Source organism: Amphiura filiformis, chromosome 18, assembly GCF_039555335.1.
Source record: "Amphiura filiformis chromosome 18, Afil_fr2py, whole genome shotgun sequence".
NCBI classification, from domain to species: domain Eukaryota; kingdom Metazoa; phylum Echinodermata; class Ophiuroidea; order Amphilepidida; family Amphiuridae; genus Amphiura; species Amphiura filiformis.
Window position 1 is genome coordinate 17,523,713 of NC_092645.1, and position 24,323 is coordinate 17,548,035.

The following is a 24,323-nucleotide window of genomic DNA, read 5'->3' on the forward strand; positions in this document are numbered from 1 at the left end:
TCTTTCTTATTTGGCTGTATAAATTGAAACATTTTGTTCCTAGTCGTATTTTATTTACACTTTATTGTACGTTAATATTGCCTTATTTAAATTATGGAGTACTTTTATGGGGAAATACATGTAAAACTTACTTAAATAAAATTGTAAAAATTCAAAAATGGGCTATTAGAACGGTGGTAAACGTTTACTATAGAGACCACACAGCGCCATTGTTTGCTAATTATAACATATTAAAAGTTGAAGATATGTATACACTGGAATTAGGTACATTCATGTACAGGCATTCTATAAATGAGCTGCCCTGTTCATTTGATAATTATTTTACCAAGCGTTCTGACATACATAACTACAAGACACGATATGTAAATGACCTAAATCTAACCAAAAATAAGAAAGTCTTTTCTGATCATGCCATACGTACAAGAGGTCCCATTCTTTGGAATTCTTTAGATAAAAATCTGAAAGCTTCAAAATCTGTTAAACATTTCCGCAATCAATTCAAAACAAAACTGATCTCTATATATAATTAATCTTTTCCATGAGCACCCCCCCCCCTTCCCTTGTCTTTTGGTTATGTTATGTGATGTTGATTTATTTTGTTAATTTCATTTGATTTCAGGAAAGGCTAACTTTCAGACCTTTTTGGTCTTCCAGCCTTTTCCTCCATATGTACCGTGTTTATATATTATTTTTTATGTAATGTCTTTGATTTTTATGGAAATAAAATATGAATGAATGAATGAATGAATGAATGAATGTATGCAGTCTAAATCACAATAGAAATGAGGATCATATTGGTAATTTTAAAAAGGAGAGAATGGACTTCCTCTCATTTTAGTCCCATTTATCTTAACATGTATTGAGCCCCAAGTGAAATAGTCAAATGTATATGTGCCATCATTGTTGTCCTGTACATCAAGTAAGGCCCCATCTTGTGTAGCCTCTACTTTTGCTCCACCAGTACTCATCTTATGTCCATTTTCATCTACAGTTTCTACAATGGCTTTGAAATACCGATTCACTTCAAAATTTGGCAGTTTAAATTGAATGGTACATTGTTGTGGGTCAACCTGTGTTTTCCTTGCAGGTACTGCTGATGTAGGTCTGTCTCTCACTGGAGTTGATTGTCTCTGATTTCTATCCATGTGCTTAATCTGTTTTTTCTGCTGAGGGCGCTGCACCCACCCTAAATCATACAAATCCTGCAGTGATTCTTGAATCTGTGCCATAGATGAATGATGCTTTTCAGTGAAATTAAAGTCAGTCTTATCTGATGAAGTCTCAGGTAGCTCTGCTTTTTCTAGTTCTTTCAGTCTCTCCATGATTTGGTTTTGTGAGGTCAGAATTTGGGCAGGGTGGCTCATGTCACATGACTTGTTGGCATACTCGCAGGCACTGGTCATTTGGGTGGCGAGAGAGTCTAGAGATTCAATGCTTGCAGTCACATTGTTCATTTCAGCTTCATACAATTTCTTCAAGTGGGAATGAGCTTTGTTGTAGCTTGTATCAATTTGGTTGTGCAATTTCTGAGCCGATTCCTGCATTTCTTTCTCTTTCTTTTTGAAGTTGGTGGTCAGTATATCTTGTAGGCTTTCCATTGCTACTCGTTTATGTGCTAATTGCTGGTTTCTCTCTCTCAATCTTGCTGTAGATTGGTGCATATCATCAATAACGCTTGCAATAGCAGCTGATAACTCAACAAGTTTGTGACCCTGGTGGTCAAGAAGGCCACAAGTTGCACAAACTGGGACTTTGCAGTAAGCTTCTTCACAGTACATAGTCACTTCTTTATCAGGGTGTTTTGTACAATGCTGCTGCCGTTGTGTCATGGGATTGTATTTCTTTTCTTGGAGCTCGGCCATTGTTGACAGTTTGTGATTTCGTAATGGACCATAATGTCTGTGAGCATCTACACATTTCTGGCACTGAAAAAGTCCACAATCATGACAAAAACTCACTGCTTCGAGACATTCACAACCTCCACAAGAAACTGTCAAGCTGAAAATATCTTGGTACTCCTTCAGATTTTCCACAAGGAAATTGTTTGACAGACTGTTTACAGTTCCCCCTGGTAGTGTGATTGTTTTGTGACATTTTGGACAATCCAACTTTGATCGCTTACCAGCAATTCTCTGTAGGCATGACTTACAATATGTATGTAGACAAGGCAGACATTTTGCCTTATGTTCATCATTGTTATATGGCTTGGCACAAATAGAACAAGTTAGAAACTCTTCTTTTAAATCTTCCTTCTTCTGGCTTGGATTTGGTGACAGAGATGCAGCCATGTTGCTGATATTATAACCAAAGAAGCAGAATTATGAAAGTGTAGGATGATTGTGTAGTTTCATTAAGAATGATCAGGATGTTAAATATACTGGTTTAGATCAACGTTGCGCCGCATGGTAGACTGGTATGGACTACAAAACTTTGCACCTAGTCTGAGTGCTTTGAGATCTACTGTCAGAATATCAGCCTAAATCTGTATTTATGTAGGTATATCAAAACCAAAGTGTACTCGTACTAGAATCACCTGTTATTTCACCTATTATTATCAATCTACAAATGCTCATAATTATTAATATAGTAATAATATAATTTCAAGTGTTTGTACAGATTATTATCTACATTTTATCAGCACACAAGAATTATGAGTGTGAATTTGGGACACTGGTCAAAGTCAGCATTTGTGAAACTTTTGTTATCACTTCAGTTTGACTTGTTGTGTGTTTGTCTGCCTGTCCGTCTGTATGTCCATCGGACCGTCGCCCACACACCCCCACACATGTAAACACCGGCAACCATGGACATTGACCAACTAAACTCCTCAACAAAAGTTTGGAAAGTTTTTTCAAGCATCTGTATCTCCAATTATTTGTGACATATTCATATCGTGATGCATATCACTGGATACCTACAATACTCCCCTTTACAATGACACCCCATTTGAAACAATAACATTTTTCACGGCTGAGTACATGCCTTGTGATTGTAGTGGGGTCTCAAAATGAATTTGCCAATTGACCATTATTCTGTGCAGCAAGCTGCAACCCCATAACTTCACAATCTGGGACCTAATGCAATCCTCCAAGATGACACCGCTCGCCCCACATAGCCACGGTAGTCAACGACTACCTACAGAATATGGGAGTAGAGTCAAAATGGCCTGCCATCAGGGGGCCAGACTTCAACCCGATTGAACACTTGTGGGACCAGCTTGATCGTGCTGTGCGTGCCAAAGAAGCCCATAGGCAACCACATTGAATGACCTGCGACGAATCCTTCTGGAAGAATGGAATTCCATCCCACAGTAACGTGTAACCAGGTCGGTAAGCAGCATGAGGAGAAGGTGCCTGACTATTGTGGCTGCCTGTGGGTTTTCCACCCGGTATTGAGGTTAGTGGCTAGCTTTGTTTGAGCACAGAATAATGGTCAATTTGGCAAATTCATTTTGAGACCCCACTACATTCACAAGGCGTGTACTCAGCCGTGAAAAATTTGTTGTTTCAAATGAGGTGTCATTGTAAAGGGGAGTATTGTAGCTATCCAGTGATATGCAACACGATATGAATATGTCACAAATAATTGGAGATACAGATGCTTGAAAAAACTTTCCAAACTTTCGTTGAGGAGTTTATTATGGTTTTGCTATCCAAGTAATTGTAAACCTAAATTATAAATAGTCCTCAAAATAGTAATGGAAAAAGTAAATGGGATATTCTATTTGAAGTCACTCCCCTGTGGAAGAGGGAGTATGGGTTTCAAATAGAATAGACAATTGGGTAACTTCCATTTGAAATACTCACTCCAGTTGTGGTAAATATAGGTTAATCAATATACAGTGGGAGTATGGGTTTCAAAATAATTAAGCAATTCCTTTTGAAATATACATATATACTCCCTCTGTGGAAGACTTGCTTAAAAATGTGTTTATTTCAATATTTTACTTCTTTGTTTGTTTCCTTTGCATCTGCAGGTAATGCCAAGAAAATGGTATGGCTTAAAGCTGCTGTGCTTTTTTTGTGCAGTGTACATTTATCTCAGAGAAATTGACCAAAAAATACCCCAAAATATTGGTAAAAATATGTTTTAAAAGTATTTGTTGGTAGAATTGTGTGGTTAACACTTCAAATTAGTAAAAAAATTATTTCATTATATGTATTGGAATGTAAAAGTCCGGATCATTCTCAAGCTTATTTTAATGAGTTTGAGTTAGGGGAAGAAGGGGGGGGGGGGGCGCTGCATTACCCATTGGATTTGAAAATATTTACAAGCTTTGAGGCATATACTACTCATGTTTATGGCCTAATTGGTCTGTGACAGGATATGTGCTGAGCCTGGAAGTATGGTCAGTCAACAATATTACACATATTAGTTGTGTGTTTATTTCTTTCTTTGTTTATTCCCAATCTTACCTATATATATATATTTTTTTTTTTGCATGTACAGGTAATCGGTGTGTGACGGGAGACATGTTGAGCCTGGAAGGACAGACAGTCAACGACTCACACGCAGAAATCATCACAAGGAGAGCGTTTCTCAAGTAAGTTTGAACAATTTAGGGGTTCTTTTTCTTAATGCAACATCGCATGGTATAAGTGTAAAGTAGATTGAACAATTTGGTGGTGTTCAACGATATTTATTGACATAAAAATGTGTGATATATATTTTTATGTCAATAAAGATCGTTGAACAGGGGGAGGCCCAGGTGTATTTTGTATGAAAAAATACCAGTGGTATACTTATATTTTGACCCCTGTGGGATATATTCCCAAAAGACTGCGATCACATAGAAGTATACGGTATTCGCTATACGAAATACGCTCATTCGATCAGGAGATAATAGGAGTATACATAGGAGTATACTTCGTATAGCGAATACCGTATACTTCTATGTGATCGCAGCCTAAGGGGAGTATGAATTTGAAGTGGAATGAACACAACTCATCCTCCCTCTGTGGAAGGGAGGATTCCAATTGAATCTTTCTAAGAGGGTGTATGGAATTTAAATGGAGCTGTTTAATGTGTTCATTCCATTTGAAATTCCTACTCCCCCTGTGGAAGATATTTCACAAATCTTCCACAGGCATGGTGTGGATTTGAAATGAAATAACCCATGGTGACAATCCAATATGGTAAATTCCCATTGTGTTACATGCAGGGTTACATATGTGCAGAGTCTGGGCTCTCCTCACCCCCCTGAGCACTACCTGCCGATTTAACATTAATTGCCTCTGATTGGTCAATAACGTGATATCTCCATTTCAATCACCAATCAGAATGGAGCTTTGCAAATAATTCGCCCCATTTTTTTTGTGTGGTGAAATTATTCTAACAATGTTCCTGATTGGTCCAATTGATAATGAAAACTTCTTTTTGGCCAATCTGCAGGTAGTTTTCATGGGGTTAAGTGTAATCAATAGCAAATAAGCAGGCCTTGTAATAGTGCAAATTGATACTGTCAGATCCGGCGCTCTGAGACTCTCGACTAATAGGAACATCATCATACCATTATAAGGCCATTCACATTAAAATGCCCTTGGAGATTTAACGGCAAATATTTTTTGTAGACAAAAAATCATTGGAGAAGCAGACAAACATATCAAGTAGGTTCCCAAATCAACAATGTTGCCATGGAGACACACCGATGATTGCCATGGATACCGGAGAGTATTGATGTTTTGTAGTCTGCGGGTTGTTTTTGAGTAAACGTGGGTGCTGTCACTGAACGTTCAACTTGAAGTTCTGATAACATGTAGCCTTGCTTGTTAACGGCTTGTATGTTAGTTCTGCGCAAATTCTGTTTGATGATAAGACAATAATTGGGCTGTTCCGTTTGAAACCCACCCTCCTGTTGTGGAATATCTTGGGAAATATCTTCCACAGGGGAGTATGGAATTAACACATTAGGCAGGTCCATTTGAATTTCATACACCCTCTTTGAAACATTCAACCTGAATCTTCCACAGAGGGCAAGTAAGTTGCAAAAGTCATACTGCCCCTGTGGAAGATATTTCCAAAATCTTCTACAAGGTTTATGTGGACTTAAAATAGGCAATTATCAAATTGGGACATGTTGAGTGGTCATATTTTACTGCAAAAATGCTTTTCAAAGTGGAAACAATAATTATTTGTGTCCTGATGTGCTATGGAACATAGTTATGGTGCAAAACAAATTTCTGGGGGTTTTGATTTCATGAAAAGACACACCACGATTTACCTTTACAAGTGAGAATTTAATAACATAGCTGCAAAATATCACCAATATCATATTTCTCTTAAAGGGGCTTGGTTCAATTTGTTCATGTTCTGTTTTCTAACCTACATTGAGGTTGAGTTGTATTGCTCAGCAGTTTTGATATGAGAAGCAAAAATGTGTATAACAAAGCCCCATAGGATAGTACATACACTTCCGTTGTGGTAACCACAATTCACCACGTTTTTTTGTTCACACCATCGAAACGCAACATAGCTCGGGCATGAAATTTTTGCTGCCGTAATAAGAAAAATATGAGCTTTCTTCTGATACAAAATCTCAGATTTGATAAAGAAAAATGGGGAATGATGCTGTTGATTGAGTCAAGGACATTTAATGAGGATTTTTTTGATATATTAATGAACTCCTTATGATGGAAAGTTTTGAATATCAAGACTTTTGAGCTGCATTGCTTCACTGTCCTCTTATCACAGGACAACGACATTTTATTTTTTTGTAACGCATCTTTTATCGGGCAAAGCCAAACAGCCTGTAGCCATAATAATACCCTCAGATATGAAATTGTAGCTCTGTCTGATTTCAGTCCTCCGCTCTCAGCTCGTTATGAAACGTAAAACACCGACAGCGTAGTCCACAAGGGACTTGTATATGTATGGCTTACAGGATTTCACATGTTGGGGGCTAGACTTTAATATGAATCTAAAGGCTGCATGGGGGTATAGTTGAAATATGTCACCCCTATGGAAGACATGACCATAATCTTCCATAATAGGGAGTGTGAATTTCAAATTGGGTTACCTGTGTGGATGACTCTATTTGATGTCTACACCCCTGTGTGGGTGATTAAGGTCATGTCTTTCATAGGGTGTGTATGAGTAGCCCATGGTGTGTGTTGCTCTGACCATTGAGTACTGACCATTGACTGAACAGAACTAATCGTGACACAAATGGATCCAATCAGGCCAAAGGAGACAATTTTGAAATTGTCATCATCTTGCCTTACAACCAGGCATCATATTGCTGAACTTGTGTCATCCCTTAAAAGGGCATTTCATGATCCACAGTCTCATCCCCCAACTTTTCTCAAAAAAAGTTGAGATTTTTATACCACTGGAAACCTCTGGCTACATAATGTTTATGTTCACAAAATTTCTTGCAGATTAATTCATTAAACAAAAGTACGGTCAGATTTCTGGTACACCAGAACGAAATTATAACTCAGTGGTCTATGGTGCAGTGTAACACATAATCATGCATAACTCACAAATGCCAAATTGGAATCAACTGAAATTTTGGGAATAAGCTTTTTTTGCGGATATTACTGAAAAAAGGTCATAAAAATAGGATGTTAGGATCACAAAATACTCCTTTAAGTTTAAAGCTTCTATAATGCCTATTATCGTATATATTTTATTTTATTACGTTTTGGGTGTTTTGGGGCTTCCCCTTCTCCACGTAGTGTCTCCCCATAACCTTATTTCATATTTCACACAGCGAATCATTTCATAATTCGAAATATCGAACATTAGTTTCAACATAGTAAACCTTCGACATAGTAGATTGACACCAAAAATTCCATTTGGTTGCTGCTACAGAAATGTATCGGAAAAAATATGGGTTTACAAAATATAAAAATAGCTCATCCAAACCCCACAGCCATGTCTGAAAATATTACTGCATTATAGACCCAAAATGATCTCACCTCCAATAGCAAAGTTCAACAACCCCCCATTCAACAAACATAGCTCAAAAGTTGACCTCTACTTGTAGAGTATGAGTTTTTGTACCCAACACATCAAAAAAGGTCATTCTATACAGTTGAAGCCTATTAGGGTTAAAGAACTATGTACTGACAGATGAGCATGTTTGGATAGTCTCCATAGAATAATTTGGTTGCATATTATTTTTTCCTGAAACAATTATCTTTAAGATTCCCCTACTAGCTCCCCATACATTCACAATGTACTGCTGAGTAGTCTTTGAAATTGTATAGCAAAACACTCCGCTAGCTTCCTCAACATTACAAGTGATGGGGCATAGTCTGCAGACTGACTACACTGTGCAAAATTAAAGTAAGGATTTCTTATTAAGTTGTCAAAAATGTCACTTTCTGAATTGTACATATATACATATGGTAAAATTTGTTTAAACAAGTATAAACTAGTGTCATTTTTCCAGTGGGTCTTGAGTTAGAGTAGGCCATATTTTATGGAAAGAAAGTTGTCAAAAAGATAATTTTCTGCACTTTACACACATCATTTACGCAGTAAAAAATTCTTTAAACAAAGTCAAACTTAACACTAAAAAAACACCTATTTTCACACATTTTTTGGTTATGCATGTATTCATCATTATAATTGATTGGCCTTCCCTGAGTAAGAAATCTTGGCTAAACCTTTTATTTCAAAAACTAATATGAAATGTACACTTAAAGATGTCTCTTTCTCCTGTGTCCTTACAAGTTTATGTATGGGAAATTGGTGACATATAAATAGAACCCAAAAGGAGGCAGTCAGTTAGCTCAATCGTTAAGGCGTTCGACTATGGTGCAAGAGGTTGCGGTTCGAACCCTAGCGGTGCCTAGTATGCTCTCGTGGAAACATTGAGCTAGCTTGATATTCCCTGGACACAGAACTTACTGTCTTGTTGTAACCCATACGAAACTCGGGCAGCTGATCCTGGTTGCGATGGCTATTTGTGGAATGTCTAGGGTGTGCGCTCTTGTAGCAGCAATTAAGTCCCTGATTTGTTGTTAAATGGTTTATGGAATGATGTGGGGCCATAGTGGTCAACGACGACCTGTAAAGTGTGCTGAGGCTTGTGGATCAACATCTAAGCATTGTGCCTGTGCGTAGCGCACTATAAATCACTGCGCTTTTTTCTTGCTTTGCTTTTTTAAAATTTTTTAGGAGACTATATTTGAGAGATGCCATCAGGAATACATTGCATCACACTGTTTTATCTCAAAAACTATATTCAAATGCACCTTTAAAGATCTCTCTTTCTCTTCTCTTCTCTCTCTCCTTCTCTATACAGGTTTATGTATAAGCAATTAGCGGAGTACAAACAGAACCCAGAGCAGACCATCCTGCAGGAGATGCCTTCGGGAAAACTCGGGCTCAAAGAAGGCGTCACATTCCATCTCTACATCAGCACGGCTCCCTGCGGAGACGGAGCGCAGTTCTCTCGCACGGATGCTGGGGACAATGCAGAGGGCCCTTCAGGGCAGGACTTTACAGGACAGTCAGAACACAAACCCACATTTGGGAAAAATATTCAGGGACTTCTTAGAACCAAGATGGAATTTGGTAAGGAAGTGATAAGACTTATGTTTGGGATGTATTTTATAAGTTAATGGAATGTAATTTGCATGTTTGATGGATATTTGCATCTTGACATTTGTGTGATGTGATCAAGGAAAATGAGGCGGTTGATGGGAATGTTCATTTTGAAATAATGCAATAATAGTATTCAACTGTACTTTATTGTTGTGATGAGCAACACAAAAATGGCCATATCTCTGGTATGGTAAGTCTAATTATGATGGGGTTTTTAGCAAAATAAAGTCCTGAAATGGCTCATATAATAAAATTGAAAACTGAATTTTTAAGGGGGTACTACACCCATTGCATTTTTTTTGCATTTTTTTTTGCATTTTGTGAAGAAATGAGAAAAGAAATTGGACAAAGTGGTATGCAAAATGAAGGGGCAAATCTTCTTGTTCAATTGGTGGCATCAGTATCAATGACGCGTACATGCTTCTAATGGTATAAGCCAAAAAGTGGTACATCACTGATGTTTTAAATTCACTTCATTTTGGAAAGCTTACTATCAACAGATTTCGTTAAAATTTTGGATATGTGTTGCTAACACATTAGGGAAATAATGTTGATATGTAAAATGGGAATAAGTGGTCCCTGATTTCTTTTATGACTTCATGAACTTGGTGCTCCACAACTATCAAACAACCAACCGGTTAAAATGCTTCTATTTTCAATGTTGAGCTATATTTTGTATTTTGAACTTGCGACACTATGTCACTGAAACTTAATTAAGCCATAGGTAACAGGTTACCACAACCACACAGCAATGTTGAAAAAGATTGTATTTTTTGTCACCTATACCACCATATTAGGTAGTTTTCCGTAAGCTTCATTTTTGTGATTTTGGTAACTATTTTATATTTATTTGCCCAATCCATCTCAACTAGGCAATCTAAATTGTACTCACCATTTACATCCCAAGGTATTTTAGTATATCCACCTCACACATTTCCATTATATATCCAGTAACAGACAAAATATCAAAATTGATGCCTCATTATGACATGTATGATATCACAGACTATCACATGTATTCAAAATTGATGCCTGAATTTGACCTGAACCAATTGACCTATAACCCCGGGGGGTTCACTTCCATTGTGGCCTGTACACCATCCGCGATAATCAACTTTTGAAAAGTACCCTAAACAATTCTGTGCCTATTTTTTGCATTTTTCTCAATTATAGCGCATTGGTGACAAGTAAGATATGTATATTATAGGGGCAAGGACTACAACTACTGCACTGGAAATTTTTATTTCAGCACAGACAACAGTTGTGGAGTTACAGTCAAAATGAGGAAAACCAATATTTGATCAATAAATCAATAACTACTTTCCTTGAGTTATTGAATTTTCAGTGCAGTAGTTGTAGTCCTTGCCCCTATCATATACATATATTACTTGTTACCAAGTCGTTATAATTTTTGAGAAAAATGCAAAAATAGGCACAAAATTGGCCAGGGGTATAGTACCCCCTTAATTGTAAGAAACAAATTACACTACTATTACTATATATAATTCAATTTGCATCATGTGCTTGTAGGATTAGCATTTTGATTTAGGTTTAGCATTCAGGATTCAGGTTAGGGTAAGGATTCGGGGTTCAATTAGTGTGAATGGGCTATTCCAGTTGATATCCATATGCCCCCTGGGAGACATGACCTTAATCTCCCACACAGGGAGTGTGAATTGCAAATGGAGTTATCTGAATGAATGACTCTATTGTAAAATCTACACCCTTATGTGGAAGAATAAGGTCATTTCTTCCATAGGTGGTGTATGGATTTCAACTGGAATTGTCCAATGTCAGGGTGCAATATGGTACTTTATACATGATCATATTAAAAATATTGTGAAATTGTGCAAACACAATGCAAATTTTTCAACATGTAAGAATATAAAAAATGATACTTCTGGACCCCCCCCCCCCAGTTTTTCTAGTTTTAGAAAAGTGTACAAGTGTGGAGGAAAAAAAGCCTCCTGCATTACAGTAATATGATTAGAAATTAAATTTTGTAATCACAGATTTGCAGATGTCCCTTTTTGGTCACACTGTGAACAGAAATTGCCATCTGATCTTGACACGTACAGAGTGAAACAAAATGAGTTGTACCCTCCAAGTTACTTTTAGGGGTGTGAAAGATTGTATTTTCAGCTGATTCCCCCTGTGTTGTTGCCAAAATTTATTTGCTTTCTTTTATTTGGCATTTTTACTCTGATTTTATGCTGTTTTTCAGCTTAAAAAAAACAATTTTCTTCGTTTTTGGTCCGTTGCCTCTCACACCCCTGTATTTTGAAGTTTTCTTTGACCAATAATGTGATTAACCCCCTGCACACTACTGGTAATCTAACAGCATATCTGATTGGTTGATAACTTGAAATGCTCATTTCAATTGCCAATTATGACTAGGCTTTAAACTATTTATTTATGCTCAAACTGACATTTGCAGATGATCTTATTAATACCTTTCTTGATTGGTTCAAAATTGGACACAATAATCATTTTGGCCAATCAGCAGGTAGTTTTCATAGGGTTAAGATAACATTTATCTTGTCCATAACTTATACCATGAGTTTCAATCTTTGCTAGTATAATCAGCATGAAGATAGTATACCGATACTGCAGTGTATTTAAAACTCTTGTTGCATGTAGGTAATAATGGTATTGGGACACCTGTGTATCTATTCTAAAAGCGATGTTGACCTTAAAGCCATGTTGTAACATTTCCTTAAAAATAGATTTGTATTTCTTTTCCACAAAATGTTAGTTTGTACTGTCAGGTATGTCCCCTTTGAAATTTGACTCGAACAGATCAAGTAAAGCAAAGAAAATTGCTATTTAATATGTCACCAATGCTTGTCACTTTGTTGATTGTGACTGATGTTGGTCCTTTTGATGTGTTATGACCTTCCTGCATGCTGTGTACATACATACTGTGCGTGTACATACTGTATACTTTGTCAGAGCGTAAGTACCAAGATTAAATTAACAAATCCGTATTTATACCAATCTACATTTCAGGAGAGGGCACCATTCCTGTCGATAGCTCGTCAAACACCGTCCAGGCGTGGGATGGGATTATGCGCGGTTGCCAGCGGTTACGTACCATGTCATGCAGCGACAAAGTAGCCAGATGGAACATCATAGGTTTACAGGGAGCGCTTCTCAGTTTCTTCATTGACCCCATCTATCTCAGCTCACTAACATTAGGTAAGAGGTGGTCTAAAGTGCTGCAATATTTATAATTTTTGATGATTTTTTAGGCAATTTAGAAAAAAATTGCAATTTTTCCGACTCCTTTCCGTAGGAGCTACATGGCGCAGAGTCCCAACCATAGTTTTGAAATCTAATCTGGTTAATGTTACTTTTTATGGGCCAATTTTGTTAGAATTGGGTTTGAATTGAATTCATCTTAAGATATATCTTAAGATGTATCTCGAACAGCTGCATCAACATGCCCTATACTTTAATTTGCTGCATTGTAAAATTAGGCATGGAACCGTGGCCAACTTGGGGATGCTGTTGGCTAGTACACCCTGGCTACACTGGACGTGGAAGAAGCGGACGCTTATAAATCCTTGTAAATCCATAGCAGCTTTATAGCTTTCTTAAACTTAATTTGCTGAGTAGCCTTGTACAGATACCACACAACGTCAATGGAGTCACATAGCAAATGGAGCTTGATATACAACTATAACATGCCCTGTAAGAGAAACATACAAGAATGTGACCCCATCAGTCTGTTCCAGTTTAAATCCATACACTCCCATGGAAGATGTGTCCTTAATCTGCCACACGTACAGGGAGTGTGAATTTTTTAATCAAATTACCTGAATGGGGACTCCATTTGAAATCTACACTCATCATGTTGGAGATTAAGGCCATATGTCTTCCATAAGGGGTGTGTGGATTTTAAGTGTAATAGCCCATTATCATAAAAACGTACATTGCAAAGGTTATTACTCAGACAACTATGCAATTTATTGGCTAATAACTTAATTTGCTACTCTTATTTACAGGCTCACTATATCATCACGGCCATCTAGCGCGAGCTGTCTGCTGCCGTCTAAACCATGCAGCAGAAAGCAAAGAGATCAGCCAATCACTGCCAGCCCCTTACCGTGTCAACCACCCCCAGCTGGGTTGTGTGACGGCGATTGACCCACCTAGGGGTACGGAGAAAACCAAGGCGCTCAGTATTAACTGGTTTAGTGGGTGTCCAGGAGCAGAGGTCACCGATGGAACTAAGGGGCGGTAAGTCTTCTGTAGTTGTATTCTCAGTTTTAACTGGTTTATTGGTACTACTTCTGGTGCTTTTCACATCCCTTGCTTTGTTCTATGTGTGTATAGTACATATGGTTAACTGTTCCCCCCCCCCCATGCATTCTAATCCAAATTGCTTCTCTAATCAGTCTTGTTTGCTGATATCCATCTTTCTCAAATACATGGAGCTTATAAGGCTCCGCCCAGTTAATAAAGTGGTTTTCTATTGTAATGTGGTTAGTTGTGGCAAAAAAAATTGAGTAATTTTGGATTTTTCAATCAGAAATTCTATTCAATGAAATTCTGTTTTTTCCTTGATTGTAGGTTAACTTTTTATTCATTTTATTAAACATTGATTGTTTGTTAATTTCCTTCTTTCTTCTTCCCAGAATCCATGGAGTAAGTCCATCTCAGCTATGCAAAGCAGCTATGTTCACAGCGTTTAAGTCAAGTGTGCAGCTGTACGGCCGTCAAAAGATCTCCTGGAGGTCAAGTCTTATCATGAAGCCAAGGAGAAAGCTGACCAATTCAGTTTAGCCAAGAAACACATGAAGGAATGCTTCAAGAAAGGAGGATATGGGGTGTGGGTGGAGAAGCCAGTTGAAGAGGAACTATTCCTGTAAACTTGTGTCACATGATCATCATGTGCTTGTTGCATTTTGGTCATGTGTTGTGATATGCTAAGTGGAAAAAGTAGCAAACTTGGGTCATGTGATCATCATGTGCTTGTCACAGGTTGTTTTGTCACATGCTGAAAGGAACCCTAAACCAAAAAGGAACTGTAGCTGTAAACTAGCAGGCTTGTGTCATGTGATCATCATGTGCTTGCCTGTTGATAATCATTTGATTGTCATATTTTCATCATACAGTGTCACATTCTGGGATATGGACAACCCATCATGAAATGTAATGTATGATTGGATAAAGCATCACATGATGATCACATGATTGCATCACAGGCAGTCACATGATCTAAGGTCTGGTATATATATGGAGAACCCATTCTTGTAAAATTATAATGTATGATTGGATGGAGTATGTATCATGTGATAATCACATGATTGCATCATGAGCAGTCACGTGATCTAAGATCTGGTATATGGAAAACCCATTCTTGTGAAATGTATGTATGATTAAAGTATCATGTGATCACATGATCACATGATCGCACCATGTGCATGCAGTCACACAATCTAAGGTTGGGAATACATTAAGACAAGTCATTAGAGAGAAATTGTTGTATATCAGGTGGCTATTGATTAAATATATCACATGGGGATCACATGGTTTCTGTATTTTGATCACATGATCATCCAATTCACCGGATTGGAGTATAGGTGTCTTTTGTACATTACCCTGTGTCATCAAAATGTTCTCTATGTAATATAGTACATGTCACCAAGTGTATTTATGTATTGTCACATGATAATCACATGTGCATCATATGCTGATCAAACACCATCACATGTTAAGTCATAAATTTGTATCAGCGTTTTACTAGTGTCATCAGTATACAATGGCATGATGTACTTGAACAGTGCCATGTTATGATCACATGTTCTTCACACATTAGTCACATGATCATCTTATGCAGATCACATGTCAATCAGGCATCGGTCACATGCAGCTGAATGGAAGTTATTGCAGTATATTATCAAATGAATGTGTGGACCTGCTTGCAGCACCACAAACATGATGTATATCACATGATAATCACATGACTTCTTCCTCTTAATCACATGTTTATGTCAACTCTCTATAACCACATGTTCTTCTGACTATGAAGGACTCACCGAAGAGGATTTGTTCTCTCTAGGACCGTATAAAGATATTCTCCTCGTTTGTCTTGTACATGTTAGCAGGGTGGTGTTTTTACCCTCTTCGTAAGTTCTTATCGCAGGCTAGGGTTTAAGCTTACTTAATCGAGTGTCTCCTTACTCCTCAATCTCCTCTAGATCATTATCATCTTTAAGATTTAAATAGTAAATAGGCTAATGATTCTTCCGGTGTCTATAAATTACTCTTTACAATTGGCAAAACTTAATTGTGGTTATAACTATCAGGCTCTAAGGAGTTAGTGTACGGTACTCCATTTTACTGTGATGTGAAATGCAATGTCATGAAGATTATAACTTGTAGACCCATAGATGTTTAAGCTTATTCATATACTATATTGATGATAAGTCTATATTATGCGGTCAAAAGTAGGGGATTGTCGGTTTACAAGAAAACTACAATGCCATCGCATAACTCTCACCTGATGTTTGTGATCGTCACATGTTTATTCATAAGTGTCACATGATGGTGGCTTTCACATAGTACATGACTGTCACATAAAAGTACATGACTGTCACATGATAGTATGTGACTGTCACATGATATAATTAAAGACAGAGATAAATGCAATTTATCGCGTCTGATGTCACTGTCAATTACGATCCTTGATTGGTTTACACAGGTTAATCAGCGCGTAAAGGAAGACCGATCTATCTGGTGCTGATCGGAGAAAAGGAATAGCAGCAAATGGCGAAAAAGTTCAGTACTTTTACAAGGCAAAAGCAGCTTTTCTAGGGATTGTGGACATGGTGCCTTCACCAAAGAAAGTTTCTTACTATAAAGCCCTAACTTTTGAGATGGTTTGCATGTCGAAAGGTGCAAAATCAACAATAAGGCGCCCGGTTATAAATCCGCGTTCAGCAAGTCATCAACACGACACTTGTAAACAAACCGTGCTCGAGTTTGATTGACAGGTGACGTCAGACGCGATAAATTGTCTTTATCTTTGTCTTTCATTATAAGTCTGTCACATAGTAGGTTATGACTGTCACATGATAGTATGTGACTGTCACATGATAGTCTATGACTGTCACATGATTGTCCATTACTGTCACATGATAGTCTATGACTGTCACATGATTGTCCATGACTGTCACATGATAGTCTATGACTGTCACATGATTGTCCATGACTGTCACATGATAGTCTATGACTGTCACATAGTTGCTTTTATCACGATATTAAGAAATTAACAATTCTCTGCAATTCATTGGTAATATTGGGCTATTCCAGTTGAAATCAATACACTCTTCTGGAAGACATGACCTTAATCTTCTACACAGTGGGTGTAGATTTCAAATAAAGTCACCTATTCAGGTGGAAGATGTCTTCCATAGGGGGTATATGGATTTCAAGTGGAATAACCCAAGTGGGTAATATTATACTAGTAGGAGAGTTGACCTAGGACTAAAATTGATGCCCAGACAAGGGTGTGATATTCTTTTCCATACTGTATTCAAGTACAGGTTTGCTCTACCACAATATATCTAAGGCACGCCTAGCTGTGTAAACCATAGATTTGTATCCCAGATGAGATTGGCCGTAATTTGAGCTATTATGTCCATTGGAATCCATACACCACTTATGGAAGAATAATCTTCAACACAGGGAGTGTGAATTTCAAATAGTTTACATGAATGTGTGACACCATTTGAAATGTACATCCACTGTGTGGGAGATTATGATCATGTTTTTTCAACTGGGTGGTTATGGATTTCAATTGGAATAGCCCAATGAATGCTTCATTACATAATGATAAAGAAGGAAAGTCTCTTACACATACTGCTATGGTTGCATTTCATAAAAGCATAGGTACATGTACTTTTTGTACATAGTATGTGGAAGAGAGGACTCTTAGGTAATTATACATACCCGTATGGTCACATTATGCATAAAAGCATATAGGATGGAATGTGGTAGGGTTAAGAATTTCACGCCCAGGGACCTGTCGGTTGTTTGCTTATTAACTCACGTTAAAGGTAGACACTATACTAGCGATTCATATATATGTGTGTCTTTTGCAACTTTGATCCCTTATTTATATGAATTCCTTCAATACATGTACTCTTCAAATGTTATAACTATTACATCAATTCCCCATCTCTAGTTCTCTCTCTCTCTCGTTCTCTGTCTATTTCTGCTTATTCGCCATGCGGCTTATAGTCCAGAAATTACGGTACTTCCCTTTTTTCTCTACTTATTCACAGTTAGACATCAGTAGTGTTTGTAGTGTATGTAAAAGTTCCCCTTGGAAGTCTTGTAGGCGTGGGTTCATCGTAAATCAACAACATGTGATCCAATTATTATACCAGACGTTGTCCTCGTTATCGTACGCATCACTTAGAAAACAACGTACGAGGGGGATGAAAAGCTGCTAGAAAATGAAGGGTACTGTATAGCAGGGTTATTTTAGCGGAATTAATTTTTGGCGATTTAAACCGTTTGTGCGATTTCTTTTGCGGGATCAAACGGCTATATATTAACGCCCATAGGTCACAAATATTTCAACATGCTTTAAAATTTGCAGGTTTGGAATTAACAGGGAAAACCGGGAAATTGAAACTTCGCTAAAATCTCCCGCTATGCAGTAGTTGAATACAAGGAAGTATTCCACTTATAGTTCATTAAACAAGATTTCAATTTATTCTTTTCTACTTTGAAGATGACAATTGACTTAATTATATAGATATCTGACAGCTACCTCCTACACATCTCTCAATTAATTCTAGGGTATTCCATTTATTATCCTCACTCCCCCTGTGGAAGATTTAGCTCAAGTCTTTTGCAGATGGAGTATGAGTTTCAGATAGAGTAGACAATTAAGTAATTTCCATTTGAAAGACTCACTTCAGCTGTGGAAGATTTTGTTTATTCTTCTACAGGGGAGGGCAGATTTCATATGGAATAGCCATTGAGATATAGCAGGCAACTAACTGAATGATAAGTAGAAAAAGTATAATTCTCAGTATTTTTTGTCACTTTTTTAACAATAGGAACTTTTTCAATTTATACCAAAGTAGGATTTTGTGTAGGGCTAGATAAGAATGTTTTTAATATTTTCAAAGTATCGAAACTATTTCAGTATTATGATTGGTTGCATGTAGCAGTTGTTTTAAGAAACAGATGCTGTGATTGGTCAGTTGCAGCTGGATGTGTATCTAATATGTGCTCTGATTGGTCCAAAGTCATCAATGTTATAATGACCATCACTTGTTTCCAAAGACAATCTGTATGGTTGGTCAATAAAACAAGATATATAACTAATCTTTGCTTTTATTGGTCAATCACTCTGAATTGTCTTTTTGCTCTGATTAAAATGCATAACATTAATCTTACAGAGTTTGTAGATTTAATAGGTCAAAATATTTGCAAAATAAAGAGAATAAGAAGATATAAATACACAAGTTGCTATATTACTACCATTATTATGTTTATTTAAAAACTTTTTAATATGAAACTATAACTCTTGTTAGATTGGACATTTTGAAAATCTTTACTGTATATTGGGCTCTTTTTTTGTCAATTCGGTAGAAGTAGTGGTGTCCAAAATTTCTGTTGTACAGTTGTAGCTAGAGTCGTAGAAGGATACATGTACAAGTTGACATCAACTGTAGCAAAAAATATATACAAAAATCAAACTGGATATACTGTATATAATCTTATCTAGGAATGTCAACCCTGTGAGTTTTATGTAATACATCTGATTGACATTCCTACCTCACAGCTTTATTTATGCAGTTGAATTGCAGACATAGATGTGTGTGTGTGTTTTAAGTGTTAGTCGTTAGATCTAATTAAACTCTAGGTCCTTACTTTAATTCACATAATCTCTTTTCCCTTGCGTTCTTTAAAAGTGGGCTCATGTTGAATATTCAATGAATAATTCCTCTTTTTGCTAATGAATATTCAGTCAACAATGCAACTCTGTACACATGATGATTGTAGAGTATTAGAGCTAAAAAGCAAACTGAACCATTACCAAGAATATTAGCTATACAACTCAATACATCACAACTCTACTCTGATATGCTAATGAAGCATTTGCATTATTCATGAGCATATTTTATAACAGATGCAGATAGACTTTTTTGAAAGTTGACCTGTTTTGCATGAAATTGGAGCAAGCTTAAGTTTACATGAGTGCTAATATGGGGAATAAATTTATATAAAACCTGTGGAGATTCCTTGGTCAATTTTATAACATTTTTTGTATGTACAACTGGTGTGTCACCACCTGGGTGTCACTATCTGGGTATCACTACCTGGGTGTCACTACCTGGGTGTCACTAGTGGCATAGTGTCATAGGAGCATGGTTGAGGAGATGTACATGCCATCATTTTAAGTGAAAATGTTTTACAAATCCCACTTTACATGGAGCAAACTTCAATCTAGTAATTTTATTACACTTCAAAGCTAACCTGCTCAAATTGGTCATTTTTTGCTGAAGAACAGTAGCCTAGGCTATCTAACTGCATATGGCTTGTACAAGTCCTTATTTTGGATTATTTATGTTGTGAAGATCAGCTAAAACCAATGTCTGAAATACATTGTTCATGAATTAAATATTATACCTTTGTTTTAATTTGTTTCAAGTATTGAAATGTAGTATGGTGTACGTTGTGTATAAATGTTTATGAAAATATTTAAATTTATGTGTGAATAATTACTATCATAATGATAATTATGTTGCTCTTACATGTAGTTTATGATCACAGCAGATATTCTTGCCTTTGCATCATATGCTTGATTCCGGTGTCTCTATTCGCCCTTTGAACGGATCCGTTATCTTGCTACCAAAACGAGGTTCTCCTTGCAAATGTGCATTTTTGTTTGTCATACTTTACTAGCAAAGCGCCAGTACACAGTAATTAAAGCATGCGTTTGACAGGCGTACACACACACAGCACACACTTTGTGGGTAGAACCTCATTTTGAGATGGCTGTGCGATCGGTGAACAAACAAAAACAAGCACATGGCATGTAATTCTGAAAATGCAAGATATAATTGCTTTGACTGAAGCTTGAGTTGCAAATATATGCATAACTATCCTCATACTGGGCTATTCCAGTTGAAATCCATACACCCCTTGTGGAAGACATAACCTTAATCGCTCATGCAGGGAGTGTGAATTTCAAATGGGGTTACCTGAATGGATGAGTCCATTTGTATGGGAAATGAATGTCTTCCATATATAGGGAATGTATGGATTTCAAATGGAATAGCTCATTATTAAATACAGGGGTGTGATTTGTCTGGATTTTTCCGGATTTTTTTGTGGCCAAAATTTATGCAATTTTATTGATTTTCAGCCTGTTTTTAAGGCATTTTTGCCGATTTCACACTGTTTTTCTCGATTTTTTACTATTTTCTGGATATTTCACAAGCTTTGAATCACACCCCTGTTAAATAAAAAAAGTTATGGCTCTATACACCATAGCTATGTCATTCTCAAGTCAGAATGCAGAGGAGTGTTAGTAAATCACATAGTATATGTGACATGATCTGGTCCATGGAGGCCAAAGGTGGCAAATTTGAAATTGAGATAAAAGCAAAAATATGGAGTAAAAAAAGAACCAATACAATACATAAGAAACTAGACATCACAAAACTTCATAACTTTAGAACCTAGTATGCTAGACCTTTGGTGTTTTCAGTAAATAATAAACTCAGTTTTTGAAAATGCCTCCTTCAGCCTCCATGGACCAGATCGTGTCACATAATACGGTCTTCTAACTTAGGATATGGGTGTTTTTGAATAAGTTTACTTCCAAATGGAAAAAATGTAGTTTATGAGAGCAACCTTCCAGATACGCCTTTTTATTTAGGAGCATATACTTTGAATCAGTTTGCTGCCGAAGTAAAATACAGTATCTTGGCATCAAAGAGCTATTTTGATTGTTTACAAAGAGGTTTATATCATGTATTGAGCCAATTAGAGATATGGTAAGAATGGTTTAATGAATTGAAGGAAATGAACTTAACATTCCTGTGAAATCTACAAGCTCTATTTTGATTGGTTACTCAGATGATTGTATCATGTAATAAACCAATCAGGGGCTCTGTTAGAAAGGCACTAGTGCCCTTGAGGTTACTTGTATTTTACTTACAAGGCAGAACTGGTCCACCATGTGTGCTCTGTGTAACCAATGATTTGGTGTGTGTGATGTATTCTTCCTTGTAATATCTGTATAAATCAAGAAATAATGTCGCAAAAACATAGTTATTTTGATACATTTTATTTATTATGTTGCTGTATCCATGTTTGAGCTATACAATGTAAGAGTTAGATTTCTTTTTGCTACAATACACTGCTTTATGTCAATGCTAATTGCCAAATTTGACTTTGCATACCGTAAACGTTCACCTAATGGCGCTATGGGCTCCCTTGATATTACTGGAATTTACTAACTAAAAGTGCCCTCTCACAAAAATCCCACTAGCTAATAAAGGCACATGCCCTTAATTCTTGTTGGGATTTTTAGAGGAGGTAGCTCTCTATTTGCACATGAAATTTACCCCAACGCAAAGAAGCCCAGGTGTGCCACTAGGCGAACGTTTACGGTATGTGAGTATTGTACTGGCATTGATAAATCCTGGTTATCAAATGCTAGTAGCTATTGGGTTATTCCAGCTGAAATCCATGCACTCCCTATGGAAGAGACAACCTTAATCTCCCACGTGGGGAGTGTGAATTTCAAATGGAGCTACCTGAATGGGTGACTCTAGTTGAAATCTACACTCCCTGTGATTAAGGTCATGCCTTGCATGGTGGGTGTGGATCAGGTGTATGCCCTTATGAGTTGCACACATTAAGTCATATTCTTACAGAAAAAACAGTTTATCTTATTACAAATGAATGTTTTCCAACGTTGATCAATTTGTAAAAATTCTTGAATTGTTTCCTTTTTGAGAGATTTGTTACATACTTAGATCTTGTAAAGCACTGAAGAGGTCAAACACCTTCATAAAAAGATATTATTATTGTTATTTTCCCAGTTACGTTTCAGCAAGGTTAATGTACTGTATGCTAGAATTATCACACAATAATATTATTGTGCATGTAAGATTCAGTTATACAAGAGTCGACTATAACGGCTTATTACTGTTTTTGATACAGAAGTGTAACAGTAGTCATTTTTGAAGAAAAGAATGAGGTATTGTATTCTGTGTTATATTATTGTCTTTTCATCTCCATAGGTTTTATATGTACAGTCATTCACAAAATTATAAACATTTTTTTTTTACTAAAGTGCATATCTATAGGATGACATAGAGCTGTATCATTAAAAAAAAAAGAGTTAGTGTCAAGGAGATGAGATTTGGAGAATACGGGCACCGCCATGTTTAGTGTGTCACTCATGGAGGGAACAGTGTGTATTTCTGGATAATTGTGCTATATGCTTGGTAAATTTGGTTCCTATTCTCACCTCACCCTCTCTCCATCCAGTGCAACATGTCCTTGGCTATATTGCTTTAGCATCGTTCCAGCTCTTCCATCGTAGTACTTTCTTTCTCTACCGTTCACCGCCAAGCTGTTTTAGGGCGTTCAACTTGGATGCTTCCCTCAGGAGCCATTGCTGTAATGCAACGGCTGTTGTCTTCCATCCTGAAAACATGCTATTTAATTAGAAAGCCATACACCCCCTATGAAACACTTAACTTTAATCTTCCACAAAGGGAGTGTGAATTTCAAATAGGGTTATCTGAATGGATGACTTCATTTGAAATCTACAACCCCTGTGTGTGAGATTATGTCTTTCATAGAGAGTGTATGGATTTCATTTGTAATGGCCCAAAAACTCACTCTCTAAGTATAAATTGCTATCCTCAGTGTTGACTGCTAGCGTACATGGTTTCCGAATTCAGCAGCTTCATCAACATGATAATAACAGTTTGGTTTCTTCAGTAGCATATCCTTTCCTGATGCATTTGTATATTAAAGACGTGTTAAATGCGCACACAAAAATCTTCAAGTATGATAATTTTTAGCATGTGCTATAGTCTGCATATCACTGATTACCTCCTTAAACACTATCACACCTATGTAATGCTCATGTTGAATTATTGTGTGATTGCACACATTCACTCGAACATTCAGTAGATAACATTGTTTTGGCCCACATGAGTACCAAGAAGCCAATATGGCAGATACCACAGCGTTGGGGCTATATGAAGTCTGTATTCTCCCAATCTTATTTCTGTGCATAGAAGTCATATCATAAATCGCTTGTAGCGTTGATAAAAGCAGTTTCTTGATCATGTAAAATATAAAATGATTTCAAATTAAAAAAAAAATATTATAATAAATGCACAGGCATGTACAGTAAGACAAACTCCAGTGTAAAAAGGATCTTTAATTATTATCTCATATTGCCTTCCAATATCTTCAAAGTTGTTTCTTCTTAAGAGTCATAACTTATATTGTATCATGTTATAACTTCAAGTCAAACTTGAATGTATTAATCTCGTAGTCAGAGACACAGTTTATTGACCTGTGTACATCGAACAGTGTGTGCCATGAACTTGATCTTCTCAGGGGGGATGAGGTTATAAATAAGGTACCCATATATATATAGTGTGCATGGGACATGTTATGCAATTTGTGAACTGTGTCTTCTGGGAAACAAAAAGTCCATTTGTGTAATATCATAGTCAGGGGGGGCACAGTTTACTTACTAA

General features: G+C 36.8%; 1 protein-coding gene across 1 annotated transcript in view; it reads left to right on the forward strand.

Annotated features, from left to right (window-relative positions):
* LOC140139000 (uncharacterized) overlaps positions 1-16,331 on the forward strand; it is a 110,107-nt gene extending 93,776 nt beyond the window's left edge. The window contains 6 exon segments of the mRNA XM_072160781.1: positions 4,450-4,543; positions 9,254-9,525; positions 12,565-12,753; positions 13,563-13,797; positions 14,196-14,277; positions 14,280-16,331. Of these exon segments, the coding sequence (XP_072016882.1) occupies positions 4,450-4,543; positions 9,254-9,525; positions 12,565-12,753; positions 13,563-13,797; positions 14,196-14,277; positions 14,280-14,429 (1,022 nt within the window). The 3' untranslated portion in view covers positions 14,430-16,331.
* Positions 16,332-24,323: the final 7,992 nt, after the last annotated feature.